Genomic DNA, 15,085 nt, shown 5'->3' with positions numbered 1-15,085 from the left:
GTTTGTTTTCAAAGTAACCCTATGTTTATTGAGTTACATGGATAATGATACCATGTCTACAGCGGACATAATTAAAATCCTATCAGCGCTTCACAAAAAAACTTTAAGTTATTAACATAAAATCAAGTTGATGCAAAGAAATAATTACTCCTGTTAAAAAGAGAAAAAAAAGGAGGGTCCCAACATTCTGTAGAATGAGGGGGGGATGCAGCTGGGAGTCAACAGCTTTCATAGCCTCATTTGAATAATGTGGCCTGAATCTGTCAGTTTATTCATTCTCCTTATGCTGTGTGTGTAGACGGCACCAACAACAAATTAAGTTGTAAATAAGACACAATCATCTTTTTTGTTTTTTTTTAAGCTGTTAGAGCACGGGGAATGCCGGGGCAGTGTTTTCTGCACAATGAGGAAGAATGAGAGGCCACAGCTTGCTTATGTAAGCACAAGTATGGGAAAGCCGACTCTAACAGGGGCATCTCCACTGCTAGGAGGTCCCATCTCAACATCTACCAGACTTCAGCTTTTCTGCTCCCTGACAGAATATCGAGCAAGTTGTTATGATTCTGTCAAAATGATTTGGGAGTGGGGCTTTAGTAGGACATAATACAATGTTCTGAGGTGTATAAATGTAGGGATTCTATGGGCAGGTCCTATTACACTAAACCTGTGATTTTGGGGGAACAGAGAACAGAAACAAAGTCCCAGCTAAGAATGTGGTTTTTGATACATTAACAAGGCACATTGTGCCTCAAGAAAGCTGTTGGCGAGATGCAACTAATTATTGTACACCACTGATGTCAAATGTGGATACAAACATGCTGCCATCTTGAAGACTCCCTGTTCTGGTCCTATAATTTATCAGGCATTCATAGTTCTTGAATAGGGGCCATATATATATATATATATATATATATATATATATATATATATATATATATATATAAAATATTTGCAGTAATAGCCACTTTCTTATAGTTCCAGGACTCACCCCTAATGCCTACCCTAATTGGCCTTCAGCCTGGGTCTCATTAAAGGAGAACTAAAGCCTAACTAAAGAAGTAGCTAGAAATGTTGTACATGATGTTTTGTGCTTCTGTACCAGCCCAAGGCAACCACAGCCCTTTAGCAGTAAAGATCTGTGTCTCCAAAGATGCCCCAGTAGCTCCCCATCTTCTTTTCTGCTGATTCACTGCACATGCTCTGTGCTGCTGTCACTTACTGAGCTTAGGGAGCCACTCACAATATACAGTACACATAGAATAGAAATGTCACAATATAAGGCTGATTAGTAATTAATACACATAATTACTACATGGCAGCACAGAAACCAATGCAATTAGCATCAGAATTTAATAATCAGCAAACCTGTAGCATCAGCTTATATTACAGGGGAAGCTCATTTTCTGCTGGATAATTAGTGACGAGCCCTAAGCAGAGCCCACTGAGCATGTGAGTGTCGCAGAAACTTTCCAAGATGGTGACCCCCTGTGACAACTTCCTGGATCATTGCTGCTATTGAGAAGCTGAAACTTTAGGCTGGTGCAATAAGTTCATAAACATAGAAATTTTTAGGGTTTACTTCTTCTTTAACTCATAATATGGCTACATTTATATATAAATATTGGGGTAACCACAACCAGTCACCCTGCTATAGTTCCAGGGGTGCACAGGGCACAAATAAGCACTCACCCCAAATCTCCCCCTAACTGGCCTTCAGGCTGGGCCCCCTTAGCTCATAACAAGGTAACAGATATATAGAAACATTGGGGTAACAGTCTCCCTGCTATAGTTCCAGGGGTACCCAGGGCACAAATAAGCACTCACTCCAAATCTCACCCTAACTGGCCTTCAGGGTGAGACCCTATAAGCTCATAACAAGGTTATAGAAATATTGAGGCAATTCTCATCTTTCTATGTTTCCAGGGGTACCCAGGCTGCAAATAACCCACATATCACTGTAATTATCCATCGGGTCAGGTTGATTATCTCATAACAAACTTACAGACATGCTGAAACATTAGTGTATCAATAGCACCAGGACAGCAAATAAACATTTACCCCAAATCTCTCCCCAGCTGGTCAGCAGACTAGGCCCAATTATCCAGGTTTTTGCCTCTCCCCATGAACATCCCTTGCGAGGTCTTTAAGAACCCAAAGGTGAAGCGTCTATTTTAACTCTCTTTTTCAAAAATATTTGATTGTTATTTAGCTGTAATACCAGAGCTGCGTTTCTGTAGCCCCCACATCGCTAGAGGTAATAGATTTTCTTGAAGAACCCTACAGATGAGCTTTCTTCGTCAGGCTAATGGAATGAAAATGAGCAATCACTCTGTGCCTGAGTTCATTCACTGTTCAACACAAGAAAGATACAAACATACCTCCAAGGCTTGTGCTTACCTACATTTCCTACACATTCTATTGGGTAGAAGTTTTATCATTAGAACAAGTCACAGCAAGAGCACCATCATTGTATGGCCACTAGAGGTGCTGTCCTACATCTGCCTATTGATAATGTCTCTGTCCAACCTTATGAAAAAACTAAGTAATATCAAATGACAGTTGCTTTCAATTTGAAATGAACATGTACTCAATATAGCCACACCATCTCCTAGCCCTGACCATGGTGTCATCCCGTAGAAGAAAAGAGGTCTTACCTTAACATCAGAGAAGTAGGTTTTCAGCATGTTGGAGCTCGGATACCTCGTGTAGAAAAACATGAGTTTGGCCTTTTTCAAGTGATTTGGAGAAAGCCCCTCCTGCATGTATAATTGTGCTAGTCAAGGAAAAGAGTTTCTTCAACATTGTAATTAACACAGAATAATTAAGGGACACATTTCGGATGGTGGTTGTTTTTCTAGTGTACATGTAGACATCTGCACCCATTGATAAGGGCTACCACCATCAGTAAAATAGACTTAATGATATTTTTACAAGAGGTTATAATTTGACATGACCACCTAGATGCAACACTCTGGATTACACCATCCAGTTCCTATTGTAATTGGCTGCCTTAAAAAGTTAAAACCATCCTTAAGGATCAGAGAGCTACTCCAACTGCTGATTTGCTGAGGGTTAGTATCTTCTAGAGCCCACCAGGAAACTTGATGCCCTAGTATTAGATAGTACTAAATGATATATAGTTTTTATTTAGGCCTTTGGTGAAGCTAAGGATTGGCTGATGGAAAATCTCCAAGACTGCTGCTTACTGGGTGATCCTCTGGTAGGCCATTCCATTATTGTTCTAATGTTCTGATACTGTGGACCTTCTACTGTTTCTCCAGCATCTTGGCTGGTGTTAAGTCTAGACTCTAGCTCTAGCACCCATGGTAATTTTTCCCTGTTGCAGTTCCTCCATACTACGACACTTAAAGTAACAGACCATCTTTCATAGGAAGTGAGTAAAGAGACAATAGTCTTATCCAAAATGGCTGCACCCTAGGTGGATGCCTAGTTCTGGACCTGGTCTTGGCACTGTACAGAGAGCTGTGAGCGGTTGAGAGATGGGCACATCTGTGATGCAAATTTCCTCAGCAAGCTAACTGCTAGAAGATTTGTCCGAATTATCAAGCAGACTCCCTCCCTCCCTTAAAATCCTTCTCGTAATAAATATGACTCTTAAAAACACTTGTTCCCTTGAGTCATTAAAGGCCAAGGCCAAAACTATAGGGTGAAACGATCATTTTATTTGGAGTCAATTCATTTCAGTTTCTCCTTTTTGCTGTAAGAATAACTTCACTTTTAGATTTTTTTTTCCTCCTTGGGGGTGGGGTTTAATCATTACCAAGCCAGTCAATTGTAGTGAAATCGTTCTTGTGCCAAGAGAAGAACTGAAAGAACCTTCGGTTGCCTCCATTAGACTGATAGAGAAGTCTAAAAGTGCATTAGATTTGCCGGTGCCATCTGTCAAAATGGATAAAAGGGGAAAAAAAAAAAAATCAGCCGCAGCCACAGCAAGCTGTCACCTATTCCTGGGCGATAAGAGTTTTAGTGGGACTCCCCCTTCTTGTACAAAAGGAGCCTTTATGTTGTCATTTCCTAATATCGCACATGATTTGCTCACAAGGAGGAGGTTTTTATCTGCTAAACACAAACATCTGATTTGTTTGGTATCATTGTGAGTTGCTTCTGCGAGTGGCTGCGAGGAACAGGGGATGCTCTTTTGTACATATGTACAGCCTTTTCTCCCCGTCCTCTTAAATACACATATATCACAATGCTATTCATCATTGCATGCAAGGGTTAATAATGATTGGTTGAAGGAAAGACATTGCAGTATCTATCTATCTATCTATCTATCTATCTATCTATCTATCTATCTATCTATCTATCTATCTATCTATCTATCTATCTATCTATTTATCTATCTACAGTAAATATCTATTACCTTTCCATTACTATGTCTCTTTTATTCTTTCTCTCTTTTACACTATATACATGGATGTGTATCTATCCTGATGACATATCTATCTATCTACCTGTCTCTCTCTCTCTCTCTCTCTCTCTCTCTCTCTCTCTCTCTCTCTCTCTCTCTGTCTATCTATCATCTATCTGTCATTTATCATCTATCTATCTATCATCTTTCTGTCTGTCTGTCTGTCTGTCTATCTATCTATCTATCTATCTATCTGTCTATCTGTCATTTATCATCAATCTATCTATTTATCTATCATTGTCTATGTATCTAAGAATATAATCTATCTGTCTGTCTGTCTGTCTGTCTGTCTGTCTGTCTGTCTATCTATCTATCTATCTCTTCTGACCTATGTATCTTCTCTGTTTAGCTACGGAATGGAGGCTACATGTACATTATTTCATAGAAGATAAGAAAATCTATATAATCCCACATACTGATCCATCCTATAAACTCACGGCCACCGTTGTAATACCTTAAACCCCAGTGGCGTCAAACTCACTCGCTGGTTTCTAGGAAATTAACCCTTTAGCTAACAGGTAAATCCCCCTGTATCTCTGGTGAGTTACACACGTGTATCACAGGCCTCTCATATGTCTACAATTAGTAGTAAGTCACCTGTCTATAAGGAATACAGAGAGGTGAATATGCCCAGTCCAATGGGTGAATTTCCTTTTGAAGTGGCAGCTCTGAAAACAGCGGTGGTTCCAAGAAAGCCCTGTCTGTTTCCAGGATACTTCCATACGCACAATGACTCATGATGGAATAGATTCAGTAAACATACAGCTGTACTGAGCACTGGCTAAGCCCCATTCAAGGCCAGGAAAGAAAATGAGCACAAATAAATATTAAGGAGTTAAGGGGGGTAAAGTGGGGGGTAAAGTGTGCTCCGTGTGCAAACAATCTCCAGCCCTGAAGTTCACGTTTGCCTCCCTCGCTTCTCTTAGCCTGAGCTTTGTGAAGACAGATGACATTCAATTCTATGTGCGATGCAAAATAGACAATAACTGCTGAAACTTGAGCCAGCTGCCAGGTGTAAAAAGAAAAAAAAAAAGGAAAAGATGATAAATCCATAAATTAATGAAAGACATCTGCTCGGGAACATAAAAGATCAGAGGAGCAGTGTTCTGCAGCTGAACCTGGAGCCGTGTTCAAACAACCTCACACTTGTGTTGTGTGTTTGCAAAGTACAATGTATTGGCCTTAACTAAACAACAGCAACACACAAAGGTGAGCGAAGACTTGGGGCGGGTGCTGGGAGTCAAGATAAGAGCTCAAGCAGCACAGCGGGTGCCTTTTTGCAAATTAATTTGCAGTTGTTTGATGGGATGAGTTATACAGGGAACTCTGAGTATCACTCATGTATTATACGGGATAATGTACCCCCTACTGTAAATGATAAGGATATTAGAAGTCACTGAGGGGTTGTTCTGTGACCATATAAAGGCACAAGGCTGCAGGCTGAGTTATACAGGGAACTCTGAGTATCACTCATGTATTATAAGGGATAATGTACCCCCTACTGTAAATGATAAGGATATTAGAAGTCACTGAGGGGTTGTTCTGTGACCATATAAAGGCACAAGGCTGCAGGCTGAGTTATACAGGGAACTCTGAGTATCACTCATGTATTATAAGGGATAATGTACCCCCTACTGTAAATAATAAGGATATTAGAAGACACTGAGGGGTTGTTCTGTGACCATATAAAGGCACAAGGCTGCAGGCTGAGTTATACAGGGAACTCTGAGTACCACTCATGTATTATAATGATAATGTACCCCCTACTGTAAATGATAAGGATATTAGAAGTCACTGAGGGGTTCTGTGACCATATAAAGGCACAAGGCTGCAGGCTGAGTTATACAGGGAACTCTGAGTATCACTCGTGTATTATAAGGGATAATGTACCCCCTACTGTAAATGATAAGGATATTAGAAGTCACTGAGGGGTTCTGTGACCATATAAAGGCACAAGGCTGCAGGCTGAGTTATACAGGGAACTCTGAGTATCACTCATGTATTATAAGGGATAATGTACCCCCACTGTAAATGATAAGGATATTAGAAGTCACTGAGGGGTTGTTCTGTGACCATATAAAGACACAAGGCTGCAGGCTGAGTCATACAGGAAACTCCGAGTATCACTCGTGTTTTATAAGGGATACTGTCAATTATAAGGATTTTAGGCACAAGGCTGCAGGCTGATAAAGGTCAGGGAACTCTAATGCAAATATGATGGGACACAAATGACATCACTAAGCGGTGAATATCATTGATGACATCACCAAGCACATCAAGCTAACAAGATATATCTAATCAGAATGTTATAAAATGAGCACAACCAACTAGATGCTTAATACATTCTATTAACTGTATATAGCGTAAAAGCCAACCGTTGAATGGTTGCCAGGGGTTACTAGACCACAATGATCTTTTCCCGTGTTATTATCTAACCCTATGAGTTTTTACCTTGATAATGTGGCAAAAACAGCACCAATCCAGCCTTATGTGATTAATATGTAAATATGAATAGACATTGCCTATAATGGCTCTTGCATTGAAGCTGCACCTGGAAGGCAACATTACGAATGCGCTGGACTTCCTTGCAAATGAATGTCTTTAATCAAATATTAAGTTTTATTCAAATGCAGAAGGGAACAGAAGCCATTCGCTCCCTCTCTCGCTCTCGGCTGATTTCCTTGCCACGCATCTTTTTTGCATCTTAAGAAAAACAGGTGGGAATATTTGCATTCGGCAGCCAGAAACACGTCGGCAAGCACAAATCTATCCCATGAGCAACGACTTAGCTTGGGGACACCCATCATACAGCCCATCAAATAATGTGGGACTACAACTCCCAGCATCCCTTAGACAACCCCATGCAAGTGATCCACCCTTGAAATATTCCTAGGGGGGTAATGAAATAAAAGTACAAATAGTACAACTTAGCAATCAAATAACAGGCACCATTTACTGCCTGAAAGAAAATATCTGATTGGTTGCTATCGGATACTAGACCTGGTGCAAACTTAGCAACCTTTATTACATTTCCCACTTATGGAAAAGAAAAACTGGCCATGCAAATGCGGCTATAACCTATAGCAAAAAAATCAAGCATTCTTCTCTGTAAGACACCCACTAGCTTAGATTGTAAGCTCAATGGGATAGTGTACTTTCCACTGTGTCTCTTAAAGGGGTTGTTCACCTTTGAGTTAACAGATATAGAGAGTGATATTCTGAGACATAGTACAGGTATAGGATCCATTATCCAGAAACCCATTATCTAGAAAGCTCTGAATTACAGAAATGCTGTCTCCCATAGACTCCATTATAATCAAATAATTACAATTTTTAAACATGATTTCCCTTTTCTCTGTAATAATAAACAGTAGCTTGTACAAGTATGGGACCTGTTATCCAGAATGCTCGGATATGGATCTTTGCATAATTTTGCACTTCATACCTTTAGTCTACTAGAAAATCATGTAAACATTAAATAAACCCAATAGACTGGTATTGTCTCCAATAAGGATTAATAATATCTTTGTTGGGATCAAGTTAAAAAAACAAATCATTTTTAAAAATTTGGATTATTTTGATAAAATAGAGTCTATGGGAGACAGCCTTTCCGTAATTCGGAGCTTTGTGGATATAGGGTTTCCGGATAACCGATCCCATACCTGTATTTGATGTAAACTAAGATCTAATTAATCCTAATTGGAGGTAAAACCAGCCTATTGGGTTTATTAATGTTTAAATAATAATAATAATCCTTCATTTTTATTATTTAATGTTTCCATGATTTTCTAGTAGTTGTAAAGTATGAAGAGCCATATTATGGAAATATCCTTTATCCAGAAAACCCCAGGCCCTGAGCATTCTGGATAGCAGATCCCATACCTGTACAAGTTACTGTTTTTTTATTACAGAGATAAAGAAAATCATGTTTAAAAATTTGAATTATATGATTATAATGGGAGACAGCCTGTAATTCAGAGCTTTCTGGATAATGGGTTTCCGTATAATGGATCCCATACCTGTACTTGTTCCAAACTGAGATATAATTAATCCTTAAAGTTTATTATTTAATGTTTCCATGATTTTCTAGTAGATGTAAAGTAAGATCAGCCAAATTACGGAAAGATCCTTTATCTGGAAATCCCCAGGTCCCGACCATTCTTGATAACAGGTTCTATACCTGTATATTTATAAATCCCCCCACCCATAAAAGCTGCAGGGTAACCAGAACACACTACATAAAATTGATACGTATCACCATATAATTCTCAAGTTTCATGTGTAAGAAATCGTTCAGGGGAAACAGGCGAAACAATACTAAAATATTTAAAATTATGTACCGTAGCCGGCGTTTTTATTCCGCGTATTAAATCAGGGAAGTAGTTACCGGGCGGAATCTGGAAAGACTAAAAACCCCTTGTTTATCTTGAAATTACACGTGTTGATTGGTAAAGTGATTCACGTTATGATTTTACATTTGCGCAGAACTTAGTAGAAAATTCTAATCAACGTAGGAATGCTTGTTTTACATTGCATTAGGCCCTAGCAGGTTCAGGTATATATATATATATACTTTCTCTATATTTTAATTTAATTAAAGGCAACAATAAATTACAGTAAGACCAATGTTAGAGCTCTCTACATGCTCTGGGCTCTCACCTTTTTGAACAAGGGACCATGATAAATACTACGGCAGAGCCAATGGTTTATATTTATATTATCTCCTGATTTCACACCTCTCCGGCAGCCATATTTGTTGTGCACCAAGACTCCTCTGATCAGTGCCATGCTGATTCAACAGCCAACCAATACAAGGATAGGACTATCTATAACCCATCAGCTGACATTTTATAATGATAAAACCCAACACCATTGATCCCCAACTAAATCCTTGGATGTTACTTTCAAAGCAGGTGCTTCATTTTGAATTCCAGGCAAGTTTTGGTCACATAAACACCAGGAGACACGTTTATCAAGGTTTGAATTTCAGAATTCATGTGAGTTTTTTTAAACTCCCCTAAACTCCCATAAAATCGAAAATTCGACTAGTCAAAATCTATTAATAAAATTGAATCTCGAACGTATTTAAACGACCCGAAAACGTATAATTATAACTCTAAAAACTTGATTCGATTTTATAATACTCGATTCGTATTTTTTTTCCCTGTAAAAAACGTGAATGTCAGGAAGGCTGCAAACATCTTCAAATTGATCCCTATTTGTCTCCTATTGACTTGTACAGTAATTCGGCAGGTTTTAGGTGGCAAATAGCTGAATTGGTGTTTATCAAGGGCCAGAGTATGATAAATCTTGAAATTTGAATTTAAATTAAAACTCAAATCGAGTTTGGATAATTCACAATTCTAATTTGAGAGTTTTGACCAAAAAAATTCAAATGTTCGAATTCAAATTTTGACTTCCAAAAAGACTGCCAAAAAGAGCCTCCTGATGTCCACATAGAGGCTATCAAATAGCCAATCACAGCCCTTATTTGGCATCCCAGGAACTTTTTTCATGTTTGTGTTGGTCCCCAACTCTTTTTAAATTTGAATGTGGCTCACAGGTAAAATAAGATTGGGTACCACTGCCCCACACCATGGCCTTCTTACTGTACTACTTTGTAGCCTGTGTGACTTGACCATCTAGGATTCCTGGCAGTTTGAAGACCACTGAGAGGGGTAGATAGAAGCCCCCTTTGTGCCATGGCCTTCGAAATAAGCTACATATCACTATTCAAAATATCCTGAGCTAAAGAAACCACACAGACCCCTATTCTATTCTATTCTATAACTACAAAAAAACAATATTACAAGCATTGTTCACTCTTCATTGTTCTAACTTCACTGAATCAGTAGCTAACTGGCAACTGCCAACTGGTAACTGCCAACTGGTAACTGCACAGCCCATTTTTCACGTTTCCATAATGGAAATTAATAAGAAACATTTTCCTACTCATGTCTCTGCTGTTTGGCCCCAAAGGTGACCATGTAAAACTGGCTCCCTCATCTATTGTGTCTAACAAGGTGACTGGTGTCACCGAGATCAACCAATCAGAATATGACATTGGGAAAAGGCAAAAGAAATCTCATTGAAACCTAGCTGTCGAAATAACAACATGCTTCACAACAAAGGAAATATAGATTGGAAAGCAAGCTGAAGGCCAAATCCAGAATTCAATCTAAACTTTTGAATTCTTTAAGGGGGCAGTTTTATTTTGTGAAACAAAAAGGGAATAGTTTACATTTTTTTATTTTTAAGTTTATATTATAAAAAAGGAAAAGAAATCTCATCGTAACCTTGTAGCAAAAAAAGAGTGGGGTAAAAACTCAACTAAATTCAACAAACAAAATAAATAAACAAATTAGCCTAAAAAAAGATATTGTAAGATTCCTCCAGCCGTCCCTGTTTTCAGATTGAAAAAAATACTGTCTCAAAAAATGTAGCTTTCTTAAAAATGTTACTGTATATTTTTTTTTTAATAAAATGTTTTTGAAATAAAAATCTATATTTTGTTAATTGTTTTTAACATGAAACGATGCAAAAATGATATCAGATTGCACAACAAATGTAAGTCCAAGGCAGGGAAGCTAAACGAGTGGTTGTGGAGTCAGCTATCTGGATCCTAATGCAGCTGAATTTTGTGTTTAATTGTGCTCGGTGGCCTTCCAAAATAATTTGCTTTGTGTACGTAAGGACAAAAGATTTCTATGTAAGGCTCAACAGAGGTTAATGATGCATAGCAAGCAGCTGCATGAGCAGGCAGAACAGACTTCTGGGTGGAGGGCAGAACTTTAGGCAGTCGGAATAAATCAGTACCTGCATCTTCTTGTTTACTCACTTCAACACACAAAAAAAACATTGTTTTTTTTCCCCAACAATAATTAACCTATCCTAAGATTTCCACCTGATGAAGGTCGGCTGTTGACTCACACTTCCTCTATCTTTATCTGGAAAGGATTTTGTATTCCTACTTTAGGCAGAAAGACACACACAAGAGAAATGAGTGAAATGTGTTGGTGCCGAGCTTCCCATAGACACAAGGATTTCATACAACTTGGTCACTTTCACACTTTGTGTGATTGGATTCCTCTAACCATCACTTTGGCTGATTAAAGTCAAAGTTGATGGTTCAAAAATGATAATTGAATTGACCAATGGCCAATTTTAGTGTAGGTGTTTGCTTGGCCGGTTTGGAACTGCACAAGTTGCCCCTTCCAACACTTGCCCATTCAGTTTTTAGGGCAAAAATGGCATTTGTTCTGGGTGTCTAGCATCACAGGAGCCCCACAAATAAAAGCACAAATTATATGTTCTATTGTAAAGTTTAGTGATACCTTTGCAAGCTTTCGGAGCACCCAGGCCAAATTTGTCAAGCAAAATACCCGACAAAGGGGCCTGGGTGCTTGCAATTTTTACTTATTCAGATAGCCAATAAAAGGTATCACCAAACACATTTTGCATTTTTTCAATGGCTAACATGGTACAACATCTTAAAACTATGTTCTATTGTGAAACAATTATGAGATATTTTCAGGACTTTACATACATTAGGGGTGTTACTATAGAGGAAACAAACTCTACAGCTGCCGGTGGGCCCAGGAGTTATAGGGGCCCCATGAGGCACTAATTCATATACAATTTCAATAAATATTGGTAAAACAGGTCAACCTCTAGACATTCTGAGGGCCTCAAAAATAATAATAAATAATATCTAGTTATGCTACTGTACATTAGGGCTGCCCAACCGCCAGCCCTCTATACATTATTGCACTGTAACTTTAAGGTTACAGTTGGAGGACCACAGGTTGGACATTCCAAATATATGCAATTTGATCCCTATTCAGTGGAGGCCTAAACTTTCCTACATAGCCAACTCAAGCTCTGGATTTTCCTTAAAGCTTATCCATCGTATCAATGCTATTTATCCACCCACAAGGAAAGATTGGTTTTGTTGAGGAACACAAGCAGGTCAATGATATAAGAGCTGCAAAATTTGCACCAGGTCTAGTTGCCCATGGCAACAGATGTTTGCCCTTAAGACAGTGTTTTGAAAATGACACTTGCTAATTGCTTGCTATGATTTACTAGACCTGGTAAAAACTTTGTGACTTTAATTACAATGCACCCTAGAGAAATAGAAGCACAGTCGACAACACGGGCCATTGTGTATTTCTGCTAGAGATGTTCAAGCTGATAATTTTTTCTAATTCTGTCCTAATTATTGCATTATAGTTGATTTGTTTACACGGTTGGTTCCATTTAAAACATGTTGAAATATAATACCAACACCAATAAATGAATAATAGGTCTCAGGATATTCTCAAGTCAATAAAGAGTATGCCTACCGGTGTACCACTTCTATCTGCCCCTTCTACAGAGCTCATGGTGCAATGAAACCCTGTATTTACCACTTACTTAAGGAGGGAGTAAAGCATAGGCTTCTAACAGCACCTCCCATCCCCCTTGTGCTCATTGTATCGGGTACATTTATTTCAATGAAGGGGTGTACAAGGGGAGCTCCTATATAGTTCATAGAGCAGCATTTGTTAATCTTAAGTGCCCAGCCTGTGTCCTTCAGCATAGAGCCAACATTTAAAGCATGCTGGATATTGCAGTCCAGCAATAACTGGAAACACAAGGTTAAAAAACGAACCTTACAGTATACGGGTATATAATGTGCATGTTTGTTGTCTTGACTAGACTTTAAAAACTGATAATCACACTAGACCTGTCATCTCTATTTGATCATCTTACAAATACCTTGTTATTTAGATTAGCCAACTTAAAAAAGGATATTGCACTTCCCGAATAAGGTGAGATATCAGACATATCTTGCATGTCTCCGCACTCCGACTTGATGAAGGACAATGAAAGGCCTTCTGTTGAGCTTGGTGGATGAGCTGGAGAGCAAGGGTGATGATTCATGTGATGAGATGACATCTTGGTCCTCAGACTTGTGGTTTCTCTAGTTAAGTCTAGAGATTCTGGGGAGGACCTGTCTTTTCCTTGAAAAGCTGATGAGGGAGCACCCAAGGGATTTTGAAATGGGTAAGCCATGAGGGGAAGAGGGAAAGGGTGACGGAAAGATGATGATGAGAAACTGGCAGCTGCTGACAGAGGAGACTGATGCAGTGAAGGATGGTGACTACCAGGTGGTGGTCCAGAGGCAGACTGGTCATTTGAATTTTTGCGCACAACTAAAGGCAATGCTTCGGTTTGGTCTGTAGAACTAGGCATCGGAACATTGCTAAATGTGTCCAGGGGATTTGGAATGATGACATCACCAAAGCACTGCAGACGTTGGTTGGCAGTGTGGAAGTTGTGGTGTTCCCCATTGATTGCAAATCTTGCCTGAGGAATCTGGAGGGGTGGGAAGACCTGAGGAAGTTGGCGAATGGGCTTAGCAGAAAAAACCTTGACCACAGTGTCCACTACCTGTGCCATGGCAGCATTCAGTTCTTGCTTTAGTGCTTCTGCCAAGTGCTTACCTTCAGGTTGAAAAGGATGATGTAAATTATCTTTATCTTTAGGAGGAGCATCTTTTTTGTGGTGATTATCTGATGCTATTTGGTGTTCCCTGATGAGGGCTCGGGCGCGGTCAATAAACTGACCAGGATCTAAATCAAACATCTCGTTATCTGACCTGCCCATTGAATCCTGAGCTCTAGCATCTATGATTTCTGAATGCATGCTGTCCTCAGACAGGTTGCCATCTTCATTGTTTTCAGAGTCAGTGCTATCATAGATCTGGTAAAACTTTTCCTGCAGCTGGCGCAGCTGTTTCTGCATGTCCTCCAGCTGCTGTTTCAGCTGTCGGCGCTCTTCTCTCTTCTGCTCTTTTCTAGCTGAAACCAGCTCCTGGAAACTCTGTTGCTGCTGCTGAGGCAGTTTTTGCTTGCGCTTGTTTTCTCTATAGCTTTCTCTCGGGCTTATTGACCGAGGGGCTCCATCTCTATCATTTTCATTGCCCCTTAATGCCACATTTGGGGAATGGCTCATACCTCTAATTATATTCTCAACCCGGGCACGTTTTGCTCTCAGGTGCTCATCGCACAAGCGATCCATATCATACTGGTTCATGGTAGGCCTGCCAAACGGGGAAAGACACTCTTGGGGGCTGTCTCTTGAAGAGTTGCTACACGCATCCTCCTGATGTATTTCTGAGCCGGCGCTAGAAAGGCCACTGGCTTGGAAACTGGGCTCTGTGCCACAATTTTTGTTCATGTTATTTTTCAACAGCTGGGAAATGATGGTTGCTCCTGGAAAAGGCATCATGGCATCTTCATAGGAGTTTGCCCTCTTCAGCAGCTTGCGGAGAACATTTGACTTTTCCCCATCTGCATGTTGCACTACTGAATACTCAACATCCTGTTCGGAACCTTGGGGATTCATGGCACTGAAAAATGTTGCACTTGCTTTAGCAAAAAATGCAGATGCTGTCCCCACTGTCCTTTTCACTCCAATGTCAACTCTTCTTCTCTTGGTCTGCCTGCTTAAGAGGGCTGTGCTGTCATGGTCAGGCATCACTGGACTGTTATTGTGCCATCTTCAAAAGCTTGTCAGCTGGGCACAGCTCGAGAATCCTGGGACCCTGGCCAACAGAACAAAAGGATTGATGAATCATTTTCTTTAAATTTTTCCAAATTTCCTGAC

The 15,085-nt window shown here is 39.6% G+C and overlaps 1 protein-coding gene across 5 annotated transcripts in view; it reads right to left on the bottom strand.

The window, feature by feature from the left end:
- prox1.L (prospero homeobox 1 L homeolog) overlaps positions 1 to 15,085 on the bottom strand; it is a 54,819-nt gene that overhangs the window by 31,700 nt on the left and 8,034 nt on the right. For 2 of the 5 annotated variants that reach the window (XM_041562127.1, XM_041562129.1), the window contains exons 2-3: positions 13,229 to 15,023; positions 2,655 to 2,768 (exon numbers count right to left, since the gene is read on the bottom strand). In XM_041562127.1, the coding sequence (XP_041418061.1) occupies positions 2,655 to 2,768; positions 13,229 to 14,956 (1,842 nt within the window). In that variant the 5' untranslated portion in view covers positions 14,957 to 15,023. 5 annotated transcript variants of the gene reach the window in all.

Source organism: Xenopus laevis, chromosome 5L (genome assembly GCF_017654675.1).
Source record: "Xenopus laevis strain J_2021 chromosome 5L, Xenopus_laevis_v10.1, whole genome shotgun sequence".
Classification (NCBI taxonomy): Eukaryota; Metazoa; Chordata; class Amphibia; order Anura; family Pipidae; genus Xenopus; species Xenopus laevis.
The sequence above is the reverse complement of the archived record's forward strand: the minus strand, read 5'-3'. Positions and strand labels throughout refer to the sequence as shown.